The following is a 27,197-nucleotide window of genomic DNA, read 5'->3' as shown; positions in this document are numbered from 1 at the left end:
GGACAGTAAATCTTCCAGAAAATCTCATAGTGTGTACCTAGCATTATAGTTAAGGTGAAAAATAAGTAATCTTTGTGAATCAACCCCCTTATCTGCATACTTGCTCTGTGTCCGTGATTCAAAACTGATTAACAACAGCCAAACAAACACCATTTTCTAAAAGAAAGTCAGCAATTTTCATTGTTTGCATTTCTTTCCACCATTTCAAATGTAGCATTTATAATAGGAAAAAAACATACAAAAACTACCGGTAATTTATTTGTTATAATTAATATAATATAGCATGTGACATAATTACTTCCATTGTCATAAGGCTATGTACAATATAGAATGTGTAAATAAATATAAGTGGCAGCAAATCAAAGTCTGACACTAACAGAGGACAGTTCAACTACAGTAAACACAAGATTGAATTTTTCAGGTGGCTGCGCATGCTGTGCGGAGGTTTTGCTACATAAATGCTGTAAAGCATGCTTAAAGAAGCCTACGCAAAACAGATATTTCAGTTTAGGGTGTATGCAGGTGACCCATTTTCTGTATAGTGATAGTTCAGCTGCTGTTCTGCCCCGCAACAGTCATTATGAAGCCAAGCAAGGAGCTGGCATGGCTGCTAGACTCTTCATTATGTGACATTAAGGAGAAACCAGCAGCAACAGTAAAACCCCCACCTTATCAGCAGATCCTGGAATTCAGGTGGAGATACCTTACCAACATCTCACCATCGGGGCTCCAGAATAATATGAAAAGCCAGAGGATTAATGAACCACTATCCACCCAAACAAGGAAATATCTGTTGTAAGAGAAGTTGCACTTTGATTTAGAATAATATTAATATGACAGCTAAACAATTGCAAACTGGCACACAAATGGCAGCAACTCCTTGCAATTTTTATCGAACCACTTTCCATTGACACCAGCGGACAAGGTTGCACAGTTCTCTTGTTTGCCACCGTCAGGCTGAATGGTTATTTCAGTCTCCCAATGTTTAAAGGAAATCCGTTGGCCAGCTATATCCACCCAAGCTCCCTCGTTAGCCATGTCATTGATTCCTATCCATATCTCTGAGCCCGCCCCTAAGCTCTTGCGCACATAATCTTGCAGGAAGTCATTCTCATCTCTGCTGTCTGGTGTACCAAGGGTGCCACCCTGAGCAATGCACACATCGTTGGCCTCGTGGTAGTTCTTTGGTTCAGAGGAGGACAGGTAACATTTGTTGAAAGATTTCATGCCCTTCAAGCAAACTGAAAGAGAACAACAACATTGTATCATACTGTTGCTACTGCTTAAAGCAACACTGTATTTAAATTAATTTTGCATATAAAAGGCAGGAACAGTAATTTATACATAACTTTTATTTGGTCCTTTAACCTTTTCAGAATTAGATTTTTTGTTTATTTTTGGCTTGTAAGTGCACACTTACTAGGTATTTGCCTTGAAAATTGCTTGACAAGCATATAAAAGACAGTATAACAATGGTAAAGAGTATGTATAAAATGCTAATTAATTTATTAGAATATAATAAACATATATAATTATACCATTGCTGCATGCTGCCCTGTACACTAGCAGTTGAAGCCTTACTGTTAGTGTTAGAAGGAACTATGACATTTATCATTACCGGGTACCTGATATGGCATGAGGAGATAAACTGGAGCTTGCAAATCACTGAATCTGCTGCTTAAAGGGAACCCAAACCAAGTAAAATTGTTAAAAATATACACATGATGTCCTGCAAATTAGTATTATATACTTATAGATAACACTATTGGAGGCGCCCATAGATCTCAAACATATGTTATATAGAATACATTTCAGTTTTCTATGGTAAGAAGGATTGTTCTTACCTGATAAGAAGACTCATAGACAGAAAAAAAGTGGTTAACAATTTATTTCGCACTTGGTCCAAGTGCAAAATAAATTGTTAACCACTTTTTTTCTGTCTATGAGTCTTCTTATCAGGTAAGAACAATCATTCTTACCATAGAAAACTGAAATGTATTCTATATAACATATGTTTGAGATCTATGGGCGCCTCCAATAGCGTGATCTGCTAGTATTCATTCCCCCTACCTGGTAGGGTATTCGCTACTATATTTATATAGGGGGAACTTGTTCTGGAGCAGCAACCTACAAGGCCAAGTGGAGACGGCTCTTCTCCACATGTACTGATAGTGGTTGCCTTTAAAAGCAACCCACAATTGTGAGTATATAACTTTGTACCCTAGACCATCTTTTGTGACGATAATACATGATATTGGGCTCCCGGCGTCCCTGTGTTTTTTTGTTTCTACTAGTCGGATTTATTCTATACTTACCTCGTCATCAGTTCATCCCAGAAGTTCACCATTTTCTTATAACAACGTTATATATATGTTGCTGTCAGTTATACATGCAAGGACAACTCATGTGCAAGGTAATGTCCATGTTTCCCTATGGCTCATGTGGGCGATATTAACAGTGTGCTGACCTATATTTGTGATTCAATAAACTATTTCTGTTGGGAAATAACAGTTTGCTGTCCAGGAACAGACAAACATGACGCAGGAGAGTAGGAAGAGATGGAGTAGTAGACTACACAGGAGGTAAGTATGACCTGTGTATGTTTACTTTGAATTAGAATTTTCAGCTCAGATTTGCTTTAAGGCTAAAAACTCTCCAGCCCCTTGCAGCCAATTTACCATTTAATACATTAAAACAGTAAATTGCATTTTTTGGATACATTTATCGGCGGAACGGTGCGCCACTTTCAAAGCGGTATTTGTTGTTAATATATGTCACAGGAGCCCTCAGTGGCTGACCGCACTTAGCCTTCTAAACGATGCCAGCGCACAGATCGTGCGAACTCTGGTCGCAGTCAATGCGCAGGAACCGTTAAGAATTAGCCGCAGACAGCTCAGAAGGGAGCCTGTGAGACACGGGTGATTACAACGTCACCCACTGGTTCAGAGTAAACTGCCACCACCGCGGTTACTATGGGACCGTGGGGCCCACTAACTGACTGACTAATCCTGCGAATAAAACGGTTAAACACACGATATTCTGTCTAGCCAACAAAAAACAAACAGTAGCGTATCTTCAGAGACCCGGGATCATTTCTGTGTGTGCTGATAAGCAGGGTAGCGGAAAGTGAATGACTTGGAGAAAGTCGTTTATTCACGCAATATAAATAATTAATATATACAGACAATTATGAAAATCAACAATTATGAAAACAGTAATAGCCAGTATGAAAAATAAAAGAAGGGAGAAAATTACTTAGTTCCTGGAAAGATGTCCTTATTGTGGGAAGAATCATAAAGTCCTTGGTTTCAAAGTCCAGAGTTCAGACCAGGTGGATACCAGCATATCCTCAAGCTGGCATCTGATGAGTGCAAGATGGTTCAGTGTGGAGGACACTGAGTTTTGGGTCCTCTGCCATTCTTATGCCCCTGAGTCAGTAGGAGGGAGTGAGGGCGGGGAGCCACACACCCCCTTAGAGGATGAGATGAGCCCTCCCCTTATCCTGGGGGCTAGAAATCATATCTACCCATATATGGGCTCCATCTCACAGAACCGTACAGGTCAGGGCAGATTTATTAACATTTTCAGGTCTGTCTCGATTTACCCAGCGCCCTGATACCAGACATGAGGGGTGGGACCCCTGTGGTATCATCAGGGCACTTTAGAACTGCCTACCTGGCAGTCCTTACCTCAGAAGGTTCTGAAACTTCCTCAGAACCAGCACCGGGGCTCATGCTACCCTTCCCCCACGTTTGGCAACGCTGCTACCTCAGGAACCCCAGAAATATGACAGATCTGGGAAGTTATGAATTAGGCTATGAGACTGAGGTTATTCCCAGGCAAAGGCTTCTTTGAAGTTTGGGCAGCCAGCTAGGTGTCATCTCCCCTGCAGTGAGGGCGCCAGTGGGTCTGGCTTTCCCCCCAGCTAGATTGCTTCTGCCAGGATGCTTGTCACCTTGTACCTGATGGATGGGCCATCAGCACAGCTTGAAGCCAGGGCTCTCCAGGGCAGATTAGGCTCATTAGCATATCAAAAGAGCCATCCAGCCTGCTGGTGCTCTCTCTCTTGAGTGAGAAGAGACTGCAGCTGCCCCTACACACTCAACCCAGATTGTATCGATTTGAAGCGCAATCGATGCAGAGCGATCGAGTGCGATCGCTTTCCTTCACGGGCGGTTACAGGACGCAACCGTCCGTGACAGCCCCCCCTGGGGAGAAGGCAGATAGACATGCATCAGCAAGATGTGTGTCGTTGCCGCTAACCTGCGATGTCTGATCTAGTTCCCCGTTGCAACGGGATAGCCCATCGGCGTTCTGGTGTCGGCTGCCTGCTTTGTGTTGGATCGTAAAGTCGTACTGTTGCAATGACAGGCTCCACCGTAGGAGCTTGCCATTGGTCCCAGCAGTACGGTTTAGCCAACTGAGGGGGTTATGGTCGGTAATGATCGTGAAAGAGCGACCGTACAGATACGATTGTAGTTTCTGTAGGGCCCACACGATCGCTAGGCACTCCTTTTCAGTGGTGGAGTAGGCTACCTCTCGGGGCAGGAGCTTCCGGCTCAGGTAGAGGATAGGGTGTTCATCGCCCTGTCCATCCACCTGGCTGAGGACTGCGCCGAGACCGTAGTCAGAGGCATCGGTTTGCACAACAAACCGACGACTGAAATCCGGGGCTTGCAGCACAGGGGCACTCGCGAGTGCCTGCTTCAACGCTTGGAAGGCGTTCTCGCAAGCGGGGGTCCAGCTAACAACCTTGGGGTGTTTCTTGCTAGTGGCATCGGTCAGGGGCTTCGCCAGGGTACTATAGGCTGGAACAAATTTCCTATAGTAGCCGGCGGTCCCCAGGAACGCCTGGACCTGCTTTTTCGTGATAGGCCGAGGCCATGCCAGGATGGCGTCCACCTTTCCCGTGTCAGGTTTCAGGGTGTTACCCCCCACCCGGTGACCTAAGTACTGCACCTCGGTCACACCAATCTGACACTTACTCGGCTTAACTGTCAGATTGGCTGCGGCCAGCCTCTCTAGTACCTGGGACAGGTGTTTGAGGTGTTCCTCCCAGGTGGGGCTGAACACCGCAATGTCATCCAAGTACGCTACAGCGAACCCTTGCAGTCCCTCCAGCAGGTCGTTTACGGCCCGCTGAAACGTGGCAGGAGCGTTCTTCATCCCAAAGGGCATCATCGTGAACTCGAAGAGGCCAAAAGGGGTGATGAAGGCCGACTTCTGCTTCGCGTCAGGTGCAAGTGGTATCTGCCAGTACCCCCGGCTCAGATCCATGATTGATAGGTACCTGGCGGATGCCAGCGTATCCAACAACTCATCGATGCGAGGCATGGGGTAGGCATCTGTAGTGGTGATGGCGTTCAACTTCCTGTAGTCCACGCAGAACCGAGTTGTCTGGTCCTTCTTGGGGACTAGGACAACAGGGGCTGCCCAGGCACTACAGGACTTTTGAACCACCCCTAGCTCCAGCATCTCCCTCACCTCTTTCTGCATGTCCGCTTGCACCTCTGGGGAGACGCGGTAAGCGGATTGCCGGATGGGGGGATGGGTGCCCGTATCTACCCTATGCACTGCCCGACTGGTCCGCCCCGGGACACCGGAGAAGGTGTGCTGGTACGGACCCAGCACCTCCTGCAACTGCTCTTGCTGGGACGAGGAGAGTTGTGGGTTGACACTTAGGTCGCTGTCCACATCTCGTATGTCAGCCAGCAGGTCTAACAGGGGGTCTGCCTCTCCCTGCTCTAACCGGCTGCACACTGGCAGCACATACTTGGTCCTGTCATGGTGGGCCTTCAGCATGTTGACATGAAAGCTTTTCTGTTTCCTGCCTCCCATGTTCACCAGATATGTCAGAGGGTTTAACCGTTGCACTATAGTGTAGGGTCCCTCCCAGGCTGCTTGCAGCTTGTTCTGCCTCACTGGAAGAAGGGCATACACTTTGTCACCTACTTCAAATGACCGCTCTCCAGCAGTGCGGTCATACCAGAGTTTTTGTTTGGCCTGAGCCTGGGCCATGTTTTCCGTTACCATTTGTGTGAGGGACTCCATCTTGTCCCTGAACCTGAGAACGTAATCAACTACAGAGACATCTGTGGGGTCCCCCTTGCCCTCCCACGTCTCCCGCATCAATTGTAGGGGTCCTCGGACATTCCTACCATACAGGAGCTCGAACGGGGAGAACCCGGTAGATTCCTGCGGCACCTCCCTGTATGCAAACAACAGATGAGGCAGGTATCGTTCCCAGTCCCCACCTTGCGACTCAACAAACGTGGTCAGCATTTGCTTCAGCGACCCGTTGAACCTCTCACACAGTCCATTGGTCTGCGGGTGGTAGGGACTGGAGACAAGGTGCGTCATCTGTATCTTTTTGCACAGGGCCTCCATGAGTCCGGACATAAACTGGGTTCCCTGGTCAGAGAGCATCTCCGCAGGGAACCCGACTCGGGAGAAAATGTTAAGTAGCGCGTCGGCTACCTTGTCCGCCCTCAGGGAGGAAAGTGCCATGGCCTCAGGATAGCGGGTGGCGTAATCCACCACCGTCAGGATGTACCTTTTGCCACTGCTGCTGGGAGTGGGCAACGGTCCAATTATGTCGACCGCCACTCGGTGAAAGGGCTCACCTATGATTGGCAGTGGACACAAGGGAGCTTTGCGGGGATTCCCAGCCCTTTTTACCTTTTGGCAAATGGTACATGAGCGGCAGTAGTTCGTCACATCTATCCGCATTTGAGGCCAGTAGAAATGTCCCCGGATACGATCAAGTGTCCTGTGGATCCCCAAGTGCCCGGCCAGGGGAATGTCATGTGCGGACTTCAGCACATGCCCCCGGAAGGCACTAGGTACCACAAGCAACTTGGTACCCATCCCCATTTCACCTTCGGTGGGGTGTACAGGCTCACTGTACAACTTCCCACCTTCCCAGTATACCTTGAATGTAGCCTCTTCTGTGAGGGGCTCAGAAGCCTGTTTTCTGAGGGCCTCGAGGCTAGGGTCAGTCTGGAGTGCTTGCACAAATGCAGCACTCTCACTCTCAGCCAGCTGGCCCGTGGCATATGAGGCTAGTGGCTGAAGGGTACCATTCCTGTGGTCAGAGGAGGGGGAGGAGGCCGGAACCTCCTCCACCTGTTCTGAGCCCAGGTTCTGAGCAGTATGGCTGCGTGTTACCGCTAGCACAGGTATACCTTCAGAATGGCACATATTGGCATCACCTACATCATTGTTACAAGCATTAATAACAGTAACAGGAACATTTTCATCACAGACAGTTTGTACATCAAACACAGGTTCCCGTGAACTGGGCACGTTCAACCCACCTCCCCCCTGTTCTTGCCCCTGGGTGCAAAGTACCTGGGTGTGGGCAGAGAGTCCGTCTCCGTCCTGGCATTCCACAGGGCTTGGTGCAGGTTCATAGTACGACACCAGCGTGCCCAAGTCGGTCCCCAGCAAAACAGGGACCGGCAGTTGGTCCAGGATCCCAACAACCTTCTCGTGGACCCCCACCCCCCAGTCGATGGACACCCGGGCTTGGGGAATGTGCGAAAGAGTGCCCCCCACTCCAGTGAGGGTGAGGTACTGGTCAGGAATGATGGCCTCTGCGGGGACAAGGTGTGCACGCACCAGAGTGACATCTGCTCCGGTGTCACGGAAACCAGTGACAAGCTGGTCATTCACAGTAACCAGCTGGTGATTGCTTGTGATGGGGGAGTTCCCTGCCCCCTTTGCAAACATCAGGTTGGATGCGGCTCCTGGTTGGGGTACGCTGGCGGGTGGTGTCTGCCGCGGGCGAGGTGCGGGTGGTCCAGGTGCTGGGGTGGCCTGCCTCCGCTCCGGACAGGTGAACTTCATGTGTCCCGTCTTGTGGCAGTAGTGACAGGTGACCTCTCCAGGGGCTGCAGACCTGGGTGCAGAAGCTGTGCTGGGTGGCCTCTGTGGCGGACGGCTCACAGGGGCAGGAGAGTCTGCCGAGGTATTGGGCTGACCTCCCCTCCAGCTGGATGGGACAGTCCTGCGGGTATCAGCCACCCGGGTAGTTGCAAAAGTCTCAGCAAGGTCTGCAGCGACAGTTGCTGAAGCCGGCTTGCGTTCTAGCACAAATTGTCGTACATCAGCAGGGCAAATGTTCAGAAATTGTTCCAGGACTATCAAGTCCTCCAGGACGCCATAAGACCCTTTGGTGAGGCCTAGTGTCCACTGGCGGAGTGTGGTGAGCAAGCTGCTGACCACATCTCGGTACGAATCAGAAGACTTTTTCTGCCAGGCCCTGAACTTTTTGCGATAGGCTTCTGGCGTCAGCTGGTACTTAGTAATGATAGCGTCTTTTATAGCATCATAATCATTATCCTTCTCCGCAGGCAATTCTGCGAAGGCATCAAGCGCTTTGTAGCGCAGCAACGGTGTCAGATGTCTGGCCCACTGGTCTTGGGACAGACGATACTGACGGCATGCTTTCTCAAAAGACCGCAAAAACAAGTCAATGTCAGTGTCTTTTTCAATATTAGCAAATTTAAATTTTGCACTTACGGGTGCTGCAGCTCCTTCAGCAGGGAGGCTGGGCGGTGAACTCCGGCTGGCCTGTTGCACTTTTGCCATGTTTAGCTCATGCTGTCGTTGGCGCTCCCGTTCTCGCTCAGCGGCATCCCTCTCGGCGTGGCGTTCAGCAGCAGCAGCAGCAGCTTTGCGTTCTGCAGATTGGCGCTCCCGCTCCTCTCGTGCCTCTCGCTTTTGCTCCGCCATGTACTGCAGGTACTTGTCCAGGTCAGTCTCCATCAGCTTTTGTAATGCCTGCTGCATTACCGGGTCAGCACCCATGGACAGTCCAGTACTGGCCAGTTCCGGGCGAGTACTGTCAGAAACTCTGGGATTGGGGTCCACACTGACATTCTCCGGCGTAACTGTTGATGCAGGGCCCTCAGGATGCACAACCTCTGTACGGTCAGGAGTCTCAGTCTCTGGTTCCCCTCGATTGTCAGATGGGCTGGTATCCACTTCAGCGGACACTCCCGGCTCCCGCAGTTGCTGGGTATCCCATCTGGACAAGTCGGCTATCAGGTCCCGTTTTGTCTTGCGGAGGATGCCAATGCCCCTCTCTTCGCAAAGATTTTCCAGGTCTGCTAGGCACATGTTCTGGTAGTTCCCGGACATTTCCATGCCAAATAAAATAAAACTTTGGGGAAGGGGTACTGGCTACACAGTCTCTCTGTATATATAAAAAATATATTGCCTTCCAGCTACACCAACGAATTAGTTCGTTTCTCGATAGCGCTAGCGCTATCGCAGATACTTTCAGCACAACACAGATCTCCACCGCTGCCTAACACTGTCACATGAGCCCTCAGTGGCTGACCGCACTTAGCCTTCTAAACGATGCCAGCGCACAGATCGTGCGAACTCTGGTCGCAGTCAATGCGCAGGAACCGTTAAGAATTAGCCGCAGACAGCTCAGAAGGGAGCCTGTGAGACACGGGTGATTACAACGTCACCCACTGGTTCAGAGTAAACTGCCACCACCGCGGTTACTATGGGACCGTGGGGCCCACTAACTGACTGACTAATCCTGCGAATAAAACGGTTAAACACACGATATTCTGTCTAGCCAACAACAAACAAACAGTAGCGTATCTTCAGAGACCCGGGATCATTTCTGTGTGTGCTGATAAGCAGGGTAGCGGAAAGTGAATGACTTGGAGAAAGTCGTTTATTCACGCAATATAAATAATTAATATATACAGACAATTATGAAAATCAACAATTATGAAAACAGTAATAGCCAGTATGAAAAATAAAAGAAGGGAGAAAATTACTTAGTTCCTGGAAAGATGTCCTTATTGTGGGAAGAATCATAAAGTCCTTGGTTTCAAAGTCCAGAGTTCAGACCAGGTGGATACCAGCATATCCTCAAGCTGGCATCTGATGAGTGCAAGATGGTTCAGTGTGGAGGACACTGAGTTTTGGGTCCTCTGCCATTCTTATGCCCCTGAGTCAGTAGGAGGGAGTGAGGGCGGGGAGCCACACACCCCCTTAGAGGATGAGATGAGCCCTCCCCTTATCCTGGGGGCTAGAAATCATATCTACCCATATATGGGCTCCATCTCACAGAACCGTACAGGTCAGGGCAGATTTATTAACATTTTCAGGTCTGTCTCGATTTACCCAGCGCCCTGATACCAGACATGAGGGGTGGGACCCCTGTGGTATCATCAGGGCACTTTAGAACTGCCTACCTGGCAGTCCTTACCTCAGAAGGTTCTGAAACTTCCTCAGAACCAGCACCGGGGCTCATGCTACCCTTCCCCCACGTTTGGCAACGCTGCTACCTCAGGAACCCCAGAAATATGACAGATCTGGGAAGTTATGAATTAGGCTATGAGACTGAGGTTATTCCCAGGCAAAGGCTTCTTTGAAGTTTGGGCAGCCAGCTAGGTGTCATCTCCCCTGCAGTGAGGGCGCCAGTGGGTCTGGCTTTCCCCCCAGCTAGATTGCTTCTGCCAGGATGCTTGTCACCTTGTACCTGATGGATGGGCCATCAGCACAGCTTGAAGCCAGGGCTCTCCAGGGCAGATTAGGCTCATTAGCATATCAAAAGAGCCATCCAGCCTGCTGGTGCTCTCTCTCTTGAGTGAGAAGAGACTGCAGCTGCCCCTACACACTCAACCCAGATTGTATCGATTTGAAGCGCAATCGATGCAGAGCGATCGAGTGCGATCGCTTTCCTTCACGGGCGGTTACAGGACGCAACCGTCCGTGACAATATACATTACCTTGTCCCAGCGATCGCTCCTTCACTTCCTAGTTAGTTTGCAGGAGTCTTACAGCCAGCCAACCACCATGCGGGGACTGAAGCCACAAGGTGATTGGCTGGATGCAGGACTTCAGCAAACTAACTGAGTTATTTGTTATTTATTGTTATTTATCGATATTTATGGGTGCAATTGTTATTTATCAATATTTATGGGTGCAATTGTTATTTATCTTAATATAAAAAGCCATTACTCTATTTAGTGAGCGGATCAGTCAGAACCAGCCTTATCAGCCTGATGACAGCCTGTATTCACAGGCAAACTGTCGTCAGAACGACCGCCCCACGAGTGGGTCTGACGACCCGTAGTTTAAAAAAATCTGGTTTGTATAAGCGCCTTTAGGGTAAGCACCACCAGGGGGAGTCTTAGGGTTAGGCACCACCAGGAGATGGTTTTGTGTAAGAGTAGGTAAAGGTTAGGTTATAGTTAGGTTCAACATTATCGGTAAATTTATTGATAATGTAATACCACAATTTAATCATTATTTTCTGTTTTTGTTATGATTTTTCTTATTTAATGTTGTGCTTAAATTGTTATTTACCAATATTGCTAGTATATTGTTATTTAACGTCACGCCTAAATTAGCTTGCAATTTTTTCAAATGTATGCTTTGTAGGGCCCTCCCTCAACTGCAGTGTTAGCTCTTTATTGGTCCTGTGTTTGTAATGATCACTTCTATAAATGCTTTGAATGATACTTTGAATGATATTAATCATTAACAAACTGTTCCCCATCCCCTCCTTGCACCTCTGACACTATGTTGTCCTTGGCAGGTTTATGTGCGCCGTTTCAATTGTTATGTATAGAGTGCTTGGGGGGGCCCCATGTAAAACTCGCACCAGGGCCCACAGCTCCTTAGCTACACCACTGTATTCTACATAGGTACTCCAAAATGGCCTGGACAGATTTTGGCACCCCTTAAATAAATAACTGCATTTCGAGTGACTCTTAAAACTATTTGTTTCCTTTAAAGAATATCATGTCTTTAGCTGTACAACCAGACATTTATCTTAATTAAATAGAAAATTAGAGCCACACATTATGAAGTGTTTATAGCAGATAAAGTGATAAATCTAATGTAACAAGCATAGATTAGACACTAAAGTCGTGAACAATAAAGTGGTGTTGTAGGACAATTACGTACAGTAGCTTATAAAATCAAAAATAGTAAAAATTCATTTGTCCATGATGAAATGCTTATCGAAGGCCAAGAATAAATTCCCAAACATACAATATACAGGAGGTATAGAAGAAAACACAAAATTTGAACAGTTAATAAAGGTTTTGGAAGCACTTTCCCTTAATAAGTCAAGAGATAATGGATGGAAAGGTATTTGTATACAATAAGTCAGTTGTTTAAATAGCGTTCAGCAGAAACATCCTGACAGGTTAGATGGCCAGCGGTCCCTGCTTCAGAAAATCTGTGAACGATATAAAACGTTCCCCTCAGAAACAACTCAAACTAGGACCGGAGGTTGGAATTATTAAACCAGTGTAGGGAACTGACTGACAATTGGTTTGAAAAGATTCAGTGTACTAGATGACGTCTAGTATAATTTAAGGTCTATTAGACTGTAGGCAATGTTCCTGAGAGCAGCCACAAGAGAAAAATCAATCCAATAATGGTCTCAATTGAGAATGTAGACAACAATTCAATTAAAATTTCTAAACACTGCATGTGGTACAGGAAAGAAAATGTCACAATCCACCATGAGCCTGATGCAAGAAAGGCCAATTAATGTGTTCTGGTAATGCATATGGCGCTTATAGTGAAATGGGCACTGTTCCCCTGCCACTAGTACCAATACATTTGCTGTGCACTTCCTGCGCGCAGCATATTACTGGCCTTCAATGCTAAAGGCCCTATGTTCCATAATGGCACATCTTATTAAACTTCCAAGGTATACAAAGGCAAATAGTTAACATATTTCACACCATCTGGCTATGTATTCAAACCCAACACATATACACCTTCCCCCAATCCAAGAGGAATGTAAGTGCAAATCCTGGACTGAAACAAACCTGTGAGATGCAGGAGGATTGGAGGTCAATGAATCAAATGGAAAGGAAATGGAAGAAGACTCAAGAGGACTGCAATGATTTTTATATGCCTGTGTATGTGAAATTTTATATAGCAATTTTTCTGTGAATATCAATGAAGGTAATTTACATGAAAAATGTAAATATTCTAATAATGATTAGGCTCCTGCTACAGTACAAGGACTGTAGCAATAAAAAAAAAGTTAGTAGTATGCAGTGTAGTACGGTATATCCATAAATAGAGGGAAGTGTTGGAAGGCAGGAGAGGTCGCAAAGGATGTATACTGTACATCAGATAACTTCGGCAGTGCCCAAAAGGTTAAAACTTATAGCCACATTTTACTTACTTGTCTGCAAAGACTGCTGTTCCTTCAGGTGATTTATCTCCTGCCAGAGGTCCTGGACCTCTTTTTTCAGCTCTTCATGCATTTTCATGCTAACAACATCTACTGCTTGGAGAGAAAAGAGTCCGATGTTAGTGGCTTACTAACAGATTGTTAAACAGCGCACCCAAGGTATCTGACTATATACTGTACACTCACTTGTAGTTTTGGGTAACTACGGTAAAGAACTATAAACCATTGTTCTCCAAGGCCTAGATGTCCTGCAAAGTTTACCACATTTCTACCCTGTCAGGAGGCATTAGCCACAAACATATAATATAAGGCAGACACTAGATGTTGTAAGAAGCAGATATGGCCGATGAGATGCAAATAATTCCAACTTACATGAAAATGTAAAAAATATGTAGCTTGGAACTGGGAAATCGTAATCAGCAGGAAGGGCATTGCATGGGCTGAATCTAAGCTGTGTACAACTTGCAAACAAAGTGAATTCTTCACATCCTGATGATTATTTCTAGTAAGGAGGCCCTCAGGCCATATTGCTTATCTTAGATCCAAAAATAGAGTGGAAGGGTGACGACAAGCGAGCAGCCCTTCAAGGTAAGTTACCACAGTAATAATTAATGGGTAATAATCGTATGTCTACAATTAATAGCAATTTGTTAAGTTATTAAATCAATTATTGGATGTACATTGCTTTACCTTGGGAGCATCACACTTGAGTTGGCTACATTGGACATCATTGAAGATCTATTGATTAGATTTTCTTTGTTGTAGACAGTGAAACCCCTGATTCTCAAAAGAATTGTGTGTGCAGCGCAGACACCACAACTACCACACTAAGCTTCCACCCACACTTAAGGTACATACACATGTCGGATTTTTCCAAACGTTTGGAGGCGGATCCGTCAAAACCAGTGTTATCAGCTGAACCACCGACTGTACACACGCCCAATTTGACGTCTTTTGGAAAAATCCGACGTGTGTATGTACCTTTAGCCACCACCCACAACTCCTACTAATAAATGAAATCCCCTCTCCCTCCAAAACCTACAGAACTTTCAAAATTCTCCTCTGTGCAACTACAGCAGCAGTATTCTGTTATACTGTTATATATTGTCTGCAGGGCCAGGCTCAGGCAGAGGCGAGAGAGGCTCCAGCCTCAGGGCGCAGTGTAGGAAGGGGTGCACAACTCAATCACTTATCATTCCCCTATTGTGTTTGAAGCAGAGAGAAATAAGAAAAGGGACTACATGGCAGTGGCTGCAAGCCAGATAACTAGAGATTTAGGTTGGGGGCCCTAGGATGCCTCTTATTCTAATAGCAATCAGTGTGTGACGGCTGGGGTGGGAGGGATGGAGGGGCGCACTTTGGTGCCTTGGGTGCTGGAGGACCTTGTTCCAGCTCTGCTCCCACTATGCTGCATGGATAATGTATTGAGGCACAGGTTCATATTGGTTCATAGAACAGCGTCAAGTAACTCATAAAACATAATTTTTATTGCACATTGATTTAAAAAAAAAAAGTTCCAGATCAAGGGATCATCCTTCAAAAAAATATCAGATGTTCTCATTTGTATTTTCTATGCAGTTACAACAAATGCTTGACGTGCGTTTCACAGCTTTATGACTGCTTCATCAGAAGCCATATAATTTGAATCACCTCATGTTCAGATCCTTCAGCATAAGCATGGTCAAAAATCCCATCCAGTATGCTGAGATGAAGAGGATGCTGCATCTAGTGAAGCATGACTTGCCCGGATGGTACGGGTGGAAAAGGGAGATGCAGGGGTTATTAAAATAGACCTTTTAACTCTTGCACAGGACAGAAGGAAAATATAGAAAAATGCAACCTGTATGTGTTTAGATAGTTTAGCCTGTCTAATTCCCCCTCATCTGTAACTAATCGTACTGTAATTTGATCTCTCAGCTGTGTCAGCTCAGGAATCTCCTCTGCCATGGCAGAGCAGCTAATTTGTAAACACAGGTTGCTAACCCAAATGTTAACTCAAAGTGTACACACAGCAGACTTATTGCAGGATTTGTATCAGCTGTAACAAAGAAATGTATTTCTTTAAAGGGTATTATGCTGTTGCTGATCTTTTTGAGCAGAGAGGACATTCTGAGTTCAGGTCCACTTAAACTTCAAAGAGCAGGAGCCACTTATTCTCAACACCTGCTCTAGTCCATTGACTGGCAGATAACTTTGGCATCCTTTTCTGCCAGTTTCTGTTGGACACATTGTGCAGTGATTGCATTTTATACGCACACAAGAACAAAGTAGCAAGCTGAAATATGTTTTGGATAACACTACAAGTATATAGAACTGAACTGAATGCATTACTTTTTCCAACAAATGTTAAAAATCCCTTAAAAACAGAAGAAATGGATGTATTGGATTAGCCAAATCACAGTCCTCCTGAACTTAAAGGGGAACTGAAGTAAGAGTTATACGGAGGCTGCCATATTTATTTCCTTTTAATCAATACCAGTTGCCTGGCAGCCCTGCTGGTCTATTTCTCTGCAGTAGTATCTGAATAACACCAGAAACAAGCATGCAGCTAGTCTTGTCAGATCTGACATTAATGTCAGAAATACCTTATCTGCTGCATGCTTGTTCAGGGGCTATGGCTAATAGTATTAGAGGCAGAAGATCAGCAGGAGGGCCTGGCAACTGGCATTGGTTAGATAAAAATAAATATGGCAGCCTTCATATCCCTCTCACTTCAGTTGTCCTTTAAGCCTACACAGATGTTGCAGGGGGTCCTGAAGCAAGCAATTTATGCAAGGACGTCCGCTGATATCCCTGAGCTGAATCTGTTCTGTAGAGAGAAATAAACTAATATTCTGCCAAGCCAATTTACAGGGCTGATCAACAGTTAGCAGAAATGTTAAACTACGGGAAATCAGATACTGGCAGCAACACTTCACGTCGTCTTGCCAGTGCCACACAGAAATATGTAAGTAAACTATTTTCCTCATAAATTGAGCAAGCATGAGATATCAGACTCATCTGCTTTATTGGGTCCTCACTATCTAGTTTTAGGACTTAGAAAAAAGATCACATTTTAGGTATTTATTTATTTATGCAGAAATATTGAAAATACTGGTCCTCGCTGTTCTTTTTCATAACTACTGTAAGATTAGCTATTGGAACATAACATTAATAATGTACATACCCCGGGGTGCATCTCAGTGTAAATGTCTGCAACATGCAGTTGCTCCCTCCACAAAACACAACAATAAAAATGCCATGTTTTCATGCAAATTTAAAGTGTAAACTTTACCATTTTATGGCCCTAATTCCAAAAAAGTTGGCGTGCAGAATTTGATACTTTTCAAATAATGAAAACTCTATGTTGAAATATCAAATCATATGTTAAAACTGAGAAACTGCATTGCTGTATGAGCACTGGATCCTCATTTTGAATTTAGTGGTAACCGGTTTCAAAGTAATTGAGCCAGGGGCAGCTAAAAACTGGGAAAGCTGTCTAATGCTAAACAGCAACTTGGTGAAACATCTCACATCTAATTAGTTCAATTAGCAACAGGAGTACAAAAAGAGCGTCCTAGAGAGGAGTCCCTCAGAAGTAAAAATGGGGAGAGAAACACCACTTTGTGGAACACTATATGAACAAGTACTGCAACAATTTTTGGATAATCGGTGTATGCAATAAAAAATGTTTGTTTTAGCAGAGTTACATGCCTAAAGGCTTATGCAGCGTAATTCATTGCATGCAACGTCAGACTTTGCGAACGTAATTCTGTTAAAACATTATTGCTTATTGCATACACCCCAATGTTCCTAAATGCATAATTTAAAAAAGAGGGGGGGGGGGGGGGGTTATCATTACAGTGCATAACATCATTAAAAGTTGCAAAGAATACTGAGAAATCTCTGTATGCAAGAGACAAGACCAAAAACCACCACTGGATGGTTGTGATCTTTGGTCCTCAGACTGCACTGCATTAAAAACAAACTTGATTCTGATTCACTGCACAGGTTCAGGAACACTTCACAAAACAATTATCTGTGAACACAGGTTCTGAATCAAGCAACATTTCGCTTTCAAAACTCCAAAATATTTAGAGTATGGTGAAAGGGAGGTGAGGCAAAACAATACTATATGCGCCCCGACTTTTTTGAAGCATGTTCCTGGAATCAAAATGCATTTCTTAAAAAAAAAACCTTAATTCCAACATTTACTGTCTTTGTATAACTTTAGTTAAAGGAAAGATTTATACAATTGGCAAATCAGAACATTCTGTTTTTATTTACACGTTGCTTTTTAGTAGGAGGGCTTTTCGGTCTCTTTTAGTCCCCTATACTTTCCTAGTAGTTTTGGGTCAACCCGAGCTGCTTGGGTATTCTTTTACACAGATTCACTTTTTCCACTTAACAATCAAAATGCATTTAATTTGACCAGAGATGCATATCATAGTTCTTTTCAGGAGAACATATGGCAAGAGCTTGTGAACCACAAGTGGTCAGTGAACTACAGTCTGGCACCACTTCCTTGTATAACTGTATTTTAGTAAAAAGAGTCATTCAGCAGAACTAAATCTAAGCTATTTAAAGCAGATCTGGCTTATTTCTTTGTGACTAATGTTTCACTTATTATCTGTACTACATATGCAAGTCATTATGTCATAAGTTTATTTTTCGCTTCAGATTTGCTTTAAAGGAACTAACAATGGCCTCAATTCACTAAGATCATGCTGGAGATAATAAGGCAAGAGAAAACTTACCTCCACACAGTAAGTAATAGATATCTTATCTCTTCATTCCTTACGTTACCTCTTCTGTAGTTAATTTACCTCCTCTGTAGTTACGTTACCTCCTCTGTAGTTAAGTTACCTCCTCTGTAGTTATTTTCACACGCAGTTAATGAACAGCCTGTCTTTAACTCTGGAGTTATTTTAAAGAGACTCTGTAACAAAAATTGCATCCTGTTTTTTATCATCCTACAAGTTCCAAAAGCTATTCTAATGTGTTCTGGCTTACTGCAGCACGTTCTACTATCACCATCTCTGTAATAAATCAACTTATCTCTCTCTTGTCAGACTTGTCAGGCCTGTGTCTGGAAGGCTGCCAAGTTCTTCAGTGTTGTGGTTCTGCTATGAACTCCCCCATCCAGGCCCCTCTCTGCACACTGCCTGTGTGATATTTAGATTAGTGCAGCTTCTCTCTGTTCTATTAACTTTTACAAGCTGGATAAATCCTCCTCTGAGCTGGCTGGGCTTTCACATACTGAGGAATTACATACAGGCACAGCTGTCTGCACTCTGCAGGAAGAAATAGCCTGACACTTCAGTGGAAGATAGCTGCAGGGGGAAAGAAACACACAAATGATCTCTTGAGATTCAAAAGGATGGCTGTATACAGCCTGCTTGTGTATGGTTGTATTTTCTATGTGTGGACATACTGTACATCAATCTACTTCCTGTTTTGGTGGCCATTTTGTTTGTTTATAAACAAACTTTTTAAAACTGTTTTTAACCACTTTTAATGCGGCGAGGAGCGTCGGGTAATAGGAGATGTCCCCTAACGCACTGGTATGTTTACTTTTGTGCGATTTTAACAATACAGATTCTCTTTAAGGATTGAAGAGTTAACTTAAAGACAGAAGAGTTAACTTTAGGTTTGCCTGAGGTAAAATGTTTCCTGAATACTACATGTCTTATCACCATGGTAACAACTCTAGAAGAGTTATTAAAGACAAGAGATAAGCTTAGTGAATTGAGGCCATTATCCTCCCGAAGTGCAGGTGAGAATGAGAGTACAACATGTGTGATCACAACAAATTGAAGGCAAGTAATGAAAAGTGAAACAAGTGGTGACTGACAACCACATTTATATGTTTCTTTTATAAAACACTAGATTGGCAAACCAATGACATACTGCAGAAGTGAAGGGAAGATTGCCCTTATTATTAGAGATGGCCCGAACCTCCGTTTTTCGGTTCACGAACTTCCGCAAACCGCAATAGACTTCAATGGTGAGGCGAACTTTGAACTTTGAAAACTAGAAAAATTTATGCTGGCCACAAAAGTGATGGAAAATATGTTTCAAAGGGTCTAACACCTGGAGGGGGGCATGGCGGAGTGGGATAGACGCCAAAAGTCACGGGGAGAAATCTGGATTTGACGCAAAGCAGCGTTTTAAGGGCAGAAATCACATTGAATGCTAAATTGCAGGCCTAAAGTGCTTTAACCAGCCGGGCGGTATGGACGAGCTCAGCTCGTCCATCACCGCCGGAGGCTGCCGCTCAGGCCCTGCTGGGCCGATTTTCATGAAATAAAAAGCAGCACACGCAGCCGGCACTTTGCCAGCCGCGTGTGCTGCCTGATCGCCGCCGCTCTGCGGCGATCCGCCGCGAGCAGTGGCGAAAGAGGGTCCCCCCCAGCCGCCTGAGCCCTGCGCAGCCGGAACAAATAGTTCCGGCCAGCGCTAAGGGCTGGATCGGAGGCGGCTGACGTCAGGACGTCGGCTGACGTCCATGACGTCACTCCGCTCGTCGCCATGGTGACGAAGTAAGCAAAACACGGAAGGCCGCTCATTGCGGCCTTCCGTGTTACTTTTGGCCGCCGGAGGCGATCAGAAGAACGCCTCCGGAGCGCCATCTAGTGGGCTTTCATGCAGCCAACTTTCAGTTGGCTGCATGAAATAGTTTTTTTTTTATTTAAAAAAAACCCTCCCGCAGCCACCCTGGCGATCTTAATAGAACGCCAGGGTGGTTAAAACATCTTGCATGTGTATACATCAATCAGGGAGTATAATTAGAGTACTGCTTCACACTGACACACCAAACTCACTGTGTAACGCACCGCAAACAGCTGTTTGTGTAGTGACGGCCGTGCTGGACTGGTGCGCACCATGGCCAGAGTGCAGGCCGTGGCGGTTTTAAAGCCCATATGGTCGCCAGGCTGTGGCAGCTCAAGGAGTGACTGTCCAGCTGATCAAATTTGGTCTGTCCACAATGAAGCAACAACCTTATTATATTGGGTGTGCCGCCCCTAACCCCCCTCCCCCTGAGACACTCATATAGCTGTCGGTCATTGCTTCATTGTGATACGCAAGCTCCTTTATCGCGGAAAGGTAATGATCACAAAGGGGAAAGGGCACATGTACATGCCTTTTGTTTTGTTGTTGCAGCTGCAGCCAGAAAAATTAGGCAGGCATGTACACGCACCAGAAAAATTATTATAGCCCGCTGCTAGCAGCGACCTTAAAAATTCAGGAATCCGCCTGGAGTCCTGGACCCTATTGGTGGTGGCGGAGAAGGCAGTCAAGTGGCGGAGGGTGAATACGGAAGCACTAAGGCGAGGCGTTGGACTAAAGAATGTCCGCATGTCCGACCTCACCATGAGATCGCTGGAGCATCCTGTCCTTGCCTGCGTGGACATGGGAGAAGGATTACTGACAGTGGTACCTTTATTGCTTTGTGCTGTGACATCACCCTTAAACGCATTGAGTTGTTAACATGTCTGCCACTTTGTGCCTATACTGAGGGTCTAGTAGCGTGGCCACCCAGTACAGCTCATTCCCCTTGAGTTTTTTCATACGGGGGTCCCTCAACAGGCTGGACAGCATGAAAGACGCCATCTTCACAAAGTTGGATCCAGACGTACTATCCATCTCCTCTTGCTCTTCCTCAGTGACGTCAGATAAGTCCTCCTCCTTCCCCCCAGCCACGAACAATACCACGGGAATGTCGAACAGCACAAGCCCCCTGCGACGCCTGCTGCAGTTGTTCTTCTGCCATCGCCTCCTCCTCCTCCAAAGAAACACCTTCCTCATCATCTGAGTCTGACTCCTCTTCCCCACATGACTCTTCCTCCTCCCCCCTCTGTGCTGCCGCAGGTGTTGAGGAAACATCTGATTCTGATGAAAATTGCTCCCACAACTGTTCCTACCATAACTGTTCCTGTTCACGCTCCTCCACAGCTTGATCCACCACTCTACGCACGGCACACTCCAGGAAGTAAGCGTACGGGATCAAGTCGCTGATGGTGCCTTCACTGCGACTCACCAGGTTGGTCACCTCCTCAAACAGCCGCATGAGCCTGCATGCATTTTGCATGAGTGTCCAGTTGTTGGGCCAGAACATCCCCATCTCCCCAGATTGTGTCCTTCTACTGAAATTGTAGAGGTACTGGGTGACGGCTTTCTCCTGTTCTAGCAGGCGGGAGAACATAAGGAGGGTCGAAATCCAGCGAGTCGGGCTATCGCAAATGAGGCGTCTCACCGGCAAGTTGTTTCTCCGTTGAAAGTCCGCAAAGCATGGCATGGCCATGTAAGACCGCCTGAAATGCCCACACAACTTCCTGGCCTGCTTCAGGACATCCTCTAAGCCTGGGTACTTTGACACAAATCTTTGAATGACTAGATTGAGCATATGTGCCATGCAGGGTACATGTGTCAGCTTTCCCAAATTCAAAGCGGAAAGGAGATTGCTGTCATTGTCACACACCACGTTGCCGATCTCCAGCTGGTGCGGGGTCAGCCACTGATCCACCTGTTTGTTAAGAGCAGCCAGGAGAGCTGGTCCAGTGTGACTTTCCGCTTTGAGGCAAGCCATGTCTAAGATGGCGTGACACCGTCGTACCTGGCATGCAGCATAGGCCCTGGGGAGCTGGGGCTGTGTAGCTAGAGAGGAGATTGCAGCACCAGTAGAGTTGAACTGCCACTCAGCCAAGGAGGAGGACGACAGCGAAGAGGATGTAGCAGGAGGAGAGGAGGTGGCAGGAGGCCTGCCTGCAAGCCGTGGAGGCGTCTCAAGTTGTTCCGCTGCACAGCCACGTACTCCTTGCTTGCCATCAGTCACCAGGTTGACCCAATGGGCTGTGTAAGTTATGTACTTGCCCTGACCGTGCTTGGCAGACCAGGCATCCATGGTCAGGTGGACTCTTGACCCAATGCTGTGTGCCAGAGATGACACCACTTGCCTCTCAACTTCATGGTACAGTTTGGGTATCACCTTTTTAGAGAAATAATTGCGGCCTGGCATCTTCCACTGCGGTGTCCCAATGGCCACAAATTTACGGAAGGCCTCAGAGTCCACCAGCTGGTATGGTAACAGCTGGAAAGCTAACAGTTCCGCCACGCCAGCTGTCAGACAAGGGGGCAAGGGGGTGACTGGCAGAAATTGGCTTCTTCCGCTCAAAGATTTCCTTCACGGACACCTGGCTGCTGTGGGCAGAGGAGCAGGAATCACTCAAGGGCAGAGGCGGAGTGGAGGAGGGTGGCTGTGAAGGTGCAAGGGAGAAAGAGTCTGAAGATGAAGGAGGAAGAGGAGAAGGAGGGTGGCTTTTCTTTTGTGTGCTGCTTTTGCTCAGGTGCTCTTCCCATTGCAGTTTGTGCCTTTTCTCCATGTGCCTTCGTAAGGCACTTGTCCCTACGTGAGTGTTGGCCTTTCCACGGCTCAATTTTTGGAGGCAGAGAGAACAGATGGCATTGCTCCGATCTGAGGCAGACACATAAACATTTTTTCAAACCGCTGAGCCCCCCTGGGGTGATGGCAATATGGTGACATCAGCAGCTGACGTTGAAGGGCATGTTGGCTGGCTGTCCATAGGTGGCGGTACATGGCACCGGACACTGCCACCAGCTGTTTCTGAACGAACTCCCCGTTTCTTTCAGGAACTCGTCTCCTCCTACTCCTCTCAGACTCCCCCTCTGAACTGTCCGTTGGTCATCTTGTCTCTTAGGAACCCATGTGGGATCCGTATCATCATAATCATCCTGCCCAGCTTCGCTTGCCTCAGACACCTCCAAAAATGCACCAACAGCAGGTACTTCATCATCCTCCTCCTCACACGTTACGTCCAAAGTGTCGCTGCCTAACTCAGACATATGAGGTGGTGTAACTTGCTTAGTGCCTTCATCTGGTTGTAACAATAATGGCTGTGAATCAGTTAATTCCCCATTAATTAACTCCTGGGAAGTGTCAAATGCACCAGATGTGGTGCTTGTAGTAGCGCTGGCGGCTGCGGAAGATGAAGTGTTCAGTGTTAAATAGTCAACCACATCCTGACAATCTTGGGAGTTGATGAGACTCCCAAGATTTGGGCCAGGGCCGCACGAAATCACATCAACACGACGTTGCACAGACCTGCCAGGTGGCCTTCCTCTGGGTCTGCCTCTACCTGTTTTGTCCGTTGTGTCCATATCGGGGGGGGGGGGGGGGGGGATGAAGTGAAAGGTATGCACTGACTTGACTAATACAATGTGCAGTCCTACAGGTGCAGTTAACAGGTATGCAGGGAGTGGTATATCACACTGGGTGCACTCATGTAGGTAGGTGTGTGCACTGAACACAACAGGTAGGTATATGCAGTGATGAGGTGGGTGCACTGAACACAACAGGTAGGTATATGCAGTGATGGGTATTACAATGTGCACCTGTCACACACAGACAGGTAGTGGACAGGCACAGTGACACTGCGTGCGCTCAACTCACATAGGTAGGTGGGTGCACTGTAAACAACAGGTAGGTAGGTATATGCAGAAATGGGTATTACAATGTGCACCTGTCACACACACAGGTAGTCACTGAATGTGCTGGGCCTGGCAGTGGCACACACACAGTATGAATTATCAAGGCTGCCTATGCAACACAAGTGTCAGTGGGACACACAGAAAAAAAAATCACAAAAACAAGGTTAGCTCTCAAAAGAGCTGTTGTGGGGTGCTATTTTAGCAATAAGAATCAGCAAGGAGCAAGCTAACAAGCCTACAAGAGCCTAACTAATCTTTCCCTATGAGAGTCTGCAGCAGCAGCAGCTGTCCCTTCTCTATTTACTGCAGGCACACGAATGAGTAAAATGGCCGGCGATGCCTGCCTTTTATAAGGGGGGGGGGAGTGGCTCCAGGAGGGAGTGTAGCCTGATTGGCTGCAATGTGCCTGCTGACTGTGATGTAGAGGGTCAAAGTTGACCCTAATGGTGCATTATGGGGGCGAATCGAACTTCCAGAAAAGTTTGCGAACCCCCGGAAGTTCGCCGAGAACCGTTCGGGCCATCTCTAATCATTATTATTTATATAATTTGCTCTTATTTATAAAGCTCAAGTACAGATACACAGCACTGTTTTAGGCCACAATTACAGCACCTGTAAATACATGAGGTCTACAGACATTTAGTAGCTCTGATCATTCACCAATGTTCTATGGAGAAACACATGTTTAGAGCCCGGGGAACCATGTAATGGGGGTCATATACATGTTTTTCATATGGTGGCTACATTTTTATGGGGGTCATAGTCGCCACTATGACCCCCCATAAAGATGTAGCTACCATGACTCCACACTTATAACAAGCCTGACCATAACACCAGCCCTGGAGGGGGAGTTGTATTGGAGGGAGGGCAACAAGTGCCCCCTTGCCCCCCCCCCCCCCCCGACACACACACACATGGCTCTGGGCTCCACTCCAGTTGCAGAAGCTGCTCTTCCACTAGTTACGCCCCTGACGAACCAGCAATATGAGCCTCTAGACAACTTTGCTTGCAGCATAAAAAGCTTTAGAAGGAGCAGCGTAGATGTTTGAGCATAATGAAATGTATCCACATGGTTGAGCACCACCCACTAGATATGCTGACGTGCTTAAGGTCCTGCCCTCCTAGCCCAGGAAGGGAATATCTAGTGTATAGATTGCAGTGTTGGACTCAGTACCATCTTCTTTTAGATCAGCATACATTCATTTCAATAAAGTTCCATCAATTAAAAAAATAGCTCATACAATTGTATCAATTTAAGCAGGAGATATTGCAATGCTTTTAGAGGTCATCCTCTCTTTTTCAACCCTCTCCAGCTATAGCTAGTATGGCTAAATAATATGAGTTACAATCAAAGGCAACACACTACAATGATTTTATAACTGCCGCATTCACATTGTGGCGTCACAGCGCTGCAAGGCAAGAGTGCTAACCGTTACACCTCCATGTTGTCATAAATGAATGCCAATAAGCAAGCTGTCAGTTTCTAGATTGGTGTATCGCAACAAACTCCATGTGAACTTAGCCCTATCAATCAATGGTTTTTTCCCCCTGGCAATTATGGTTAAGAAAAATCATCCCCTGCCATCCACAGCTGGCTATGCAACCATTATTATAGGTCAGTATTGGCATTAGTAAATAAATGACATTCAAAATGGAAAAGTTATTTGAATGTAAGCCGGCTGGCAATAGATTTTCCACATCATTAGATGGACGTTTTGATTTTACGTGTTTCCTCACATTCCTTTGCAGTTAGATTCCTTGTAGGCTCAGAGGTGTCCTAAGAATGTCATTGATTTTGTGTTCCGCTGTCTGGATCTCATTAAGATAAGTGAAAGCCAATGGAGATAATCCAAAGGACAGCCCTGTACAGCCACAAACAGCTAATTTCTCTAATAAATATCCATATACGTGTGCTCCACTCAAAACATGGTTCCTGTGTTTTTGTTGAAGAAGGCATGATAAACCTACCAACCTCACAGTCATTGTTAATTACTAGAGATGATGAGTGAGATGACAATTATTTTGTCTTAATGCAAGTTTTGCTGCACATTATATGCAGTTTAAAATCGGACCAAACACATGCAGTTGATGGACGTTTGTACTGGCCCAGTTCCATGCTGCATACAATTTGCAACACAATTTTGCATAAACTTGGAAAATGTGCATTAATCTTCTCTTTTGATTACTCTGGCTAGGAGTATATTTCGCTGATGTATTCTTTATAGGTTCTTATCTTGTAGCTGGCCTGGGACTGAACTCTGTGAGTGAGGAGAAGTGAGGCGGGAAGGAGACCTCTCCACTGAGGTCAGAGATGACAATAGCACAAATGAAAAGTTTTCGGTAGAGTTCTGCTTTTACTAGGTTGAGAAGATTTTTCTTGAATAGAACAGGGAAGGTAGTCTTATAGGCATTGGCAGGAAGTGAGGCAAGCTCTCCAGCTAGGAGCTTCTGATGTTTAATTAAGTAAATATAAAAGCACTCAAAATTCTCTTTCCATTGCTACATCATAAAGGATTGCTCTGTAGTCAGACAGTGAGTGTTGGACTGATAAATCTTTGTTGTTATACAGAGACCAACTAAGTCATGTTACCCAAATACACTATCTACATGGCAAACATACACAGACTACTTATCCACCACAAGGCCACAATAAACAGACGCAGTGACCACAGGACAAGGTTACACAGGCCTACGCCATGCTGAGCTGTGCTGCATATTTACTTCTGCGGCCCCCTTTACACATACCGCGTCAAGTCACGTTGTGTCACCTCCTCCTACTGCATCTCTCCACAATGGCCATTAAAGGCAATGAAACATATTACACTTCCTGCGAGGTGATGCCTTGAAAGTTGTCCAGCTGATGCAGAGGCTGGAGCACATTGTTGCGCATGGTCCCAGAAGCAATGCAAGGCAATTGTAACATTAACATTTTGAATTTTCCTTGTGATAGCAGTGCGTTGGCATGCGCAGATGTGGATTTTCAGGCGGCGTATTTCCTGTCTGGCAGTGTGCACATGACTGAGGGATTGAGGCTTTTTGGGGGCAGGTTGCCTTTGGTTTCCATGTTGGTTCAGTCTGTCGCATGTAGTGCAAGTAACGATGCTGTGCAATGCGCTGAGATAGCCATTTAGCTGTGCGCAGATCACACAAAAAGGAACCTTTAAGTTCTCAGCTGACCCTGCACTGAGCTGCCATGTAATCTCTGCTCAGTTTGAAATCAATCAAGTCACAATGCTGCACAGCTAAACGTACAGTGATCACCCATGCAGCAACGTGTGGGTGTGTGTGTATTAGGGATGATCAATGATATGCAAATTTTTCTGAGTTTATGCAAATTTTATGCAAATATATGAAGCTTGAAAATAGACCAATCAATTTAAACATGGGTATTTGCATAAATATTTGCATAAATGCAGAGATATTTGCATATCATTGATCATCCCTAGTGTGTATATGTGTGTGTGGTTCCTTCTATATCTGGACCACCTTCATCTCACTGATTCTCTTGCAGCAC

The 27,197-nt window shown here is 45.9% G+C and overlaps 1 protein-coding gene across 2 annotated transcripts in view; it reads right to left on the bottom strand.

The window, feature by feature from the left end:
- Positions 1–240: 240 nt before the first annotated feature.
- LOC137517518 (tetranectin-like) overlaps positions 241–27,197 on the bottom strand; it is a 35,615-nt gene continuing 8,658 nt past the window's right edge. The window contains exons 2-3 of one of the 2 annotated variants that reach the window (XM_068234500.1): positions 13,187–13,291; positions 241–1,241 (exon numbers count right to left, since the gene is read on the bottom strand). In XM_068234500.1, coding sequence (XP_068090601.1) covers positions 841–1,241; positions 13,187–13,291 — 506 coding nt within the window. In that variant the 3' untranslated portion in view covers positions 241–840. The remainder of the gene's footprint in view (positions 1,242–13,186; positions 13,292–27,197) is intronic. The other variant, XM_068234501.1, reaches the window with a different exon arrangement.

The sequence above is a fragment of the Hyperolius riggenbachi genome, chromosome 5, assembly GCF_040937935.1.
Source record: "Hyperolius riggenbachi isolate aHypRig1 chromosome 5, aHypRig1.pri, whole genome shotgun sequence".
NCBI classification, from domain to species: Eukaryota; Metazoa; Chordata; class Amphibia; order Anura; family Hyperoliidae; genus Hyperolius; species Hyperolius riggenbachi.
The sequence above is the reverse complement of the archived record's forward strand: the minus strand, read 5'-3'. Positions and strand labels throughout refer to the sequence as shown.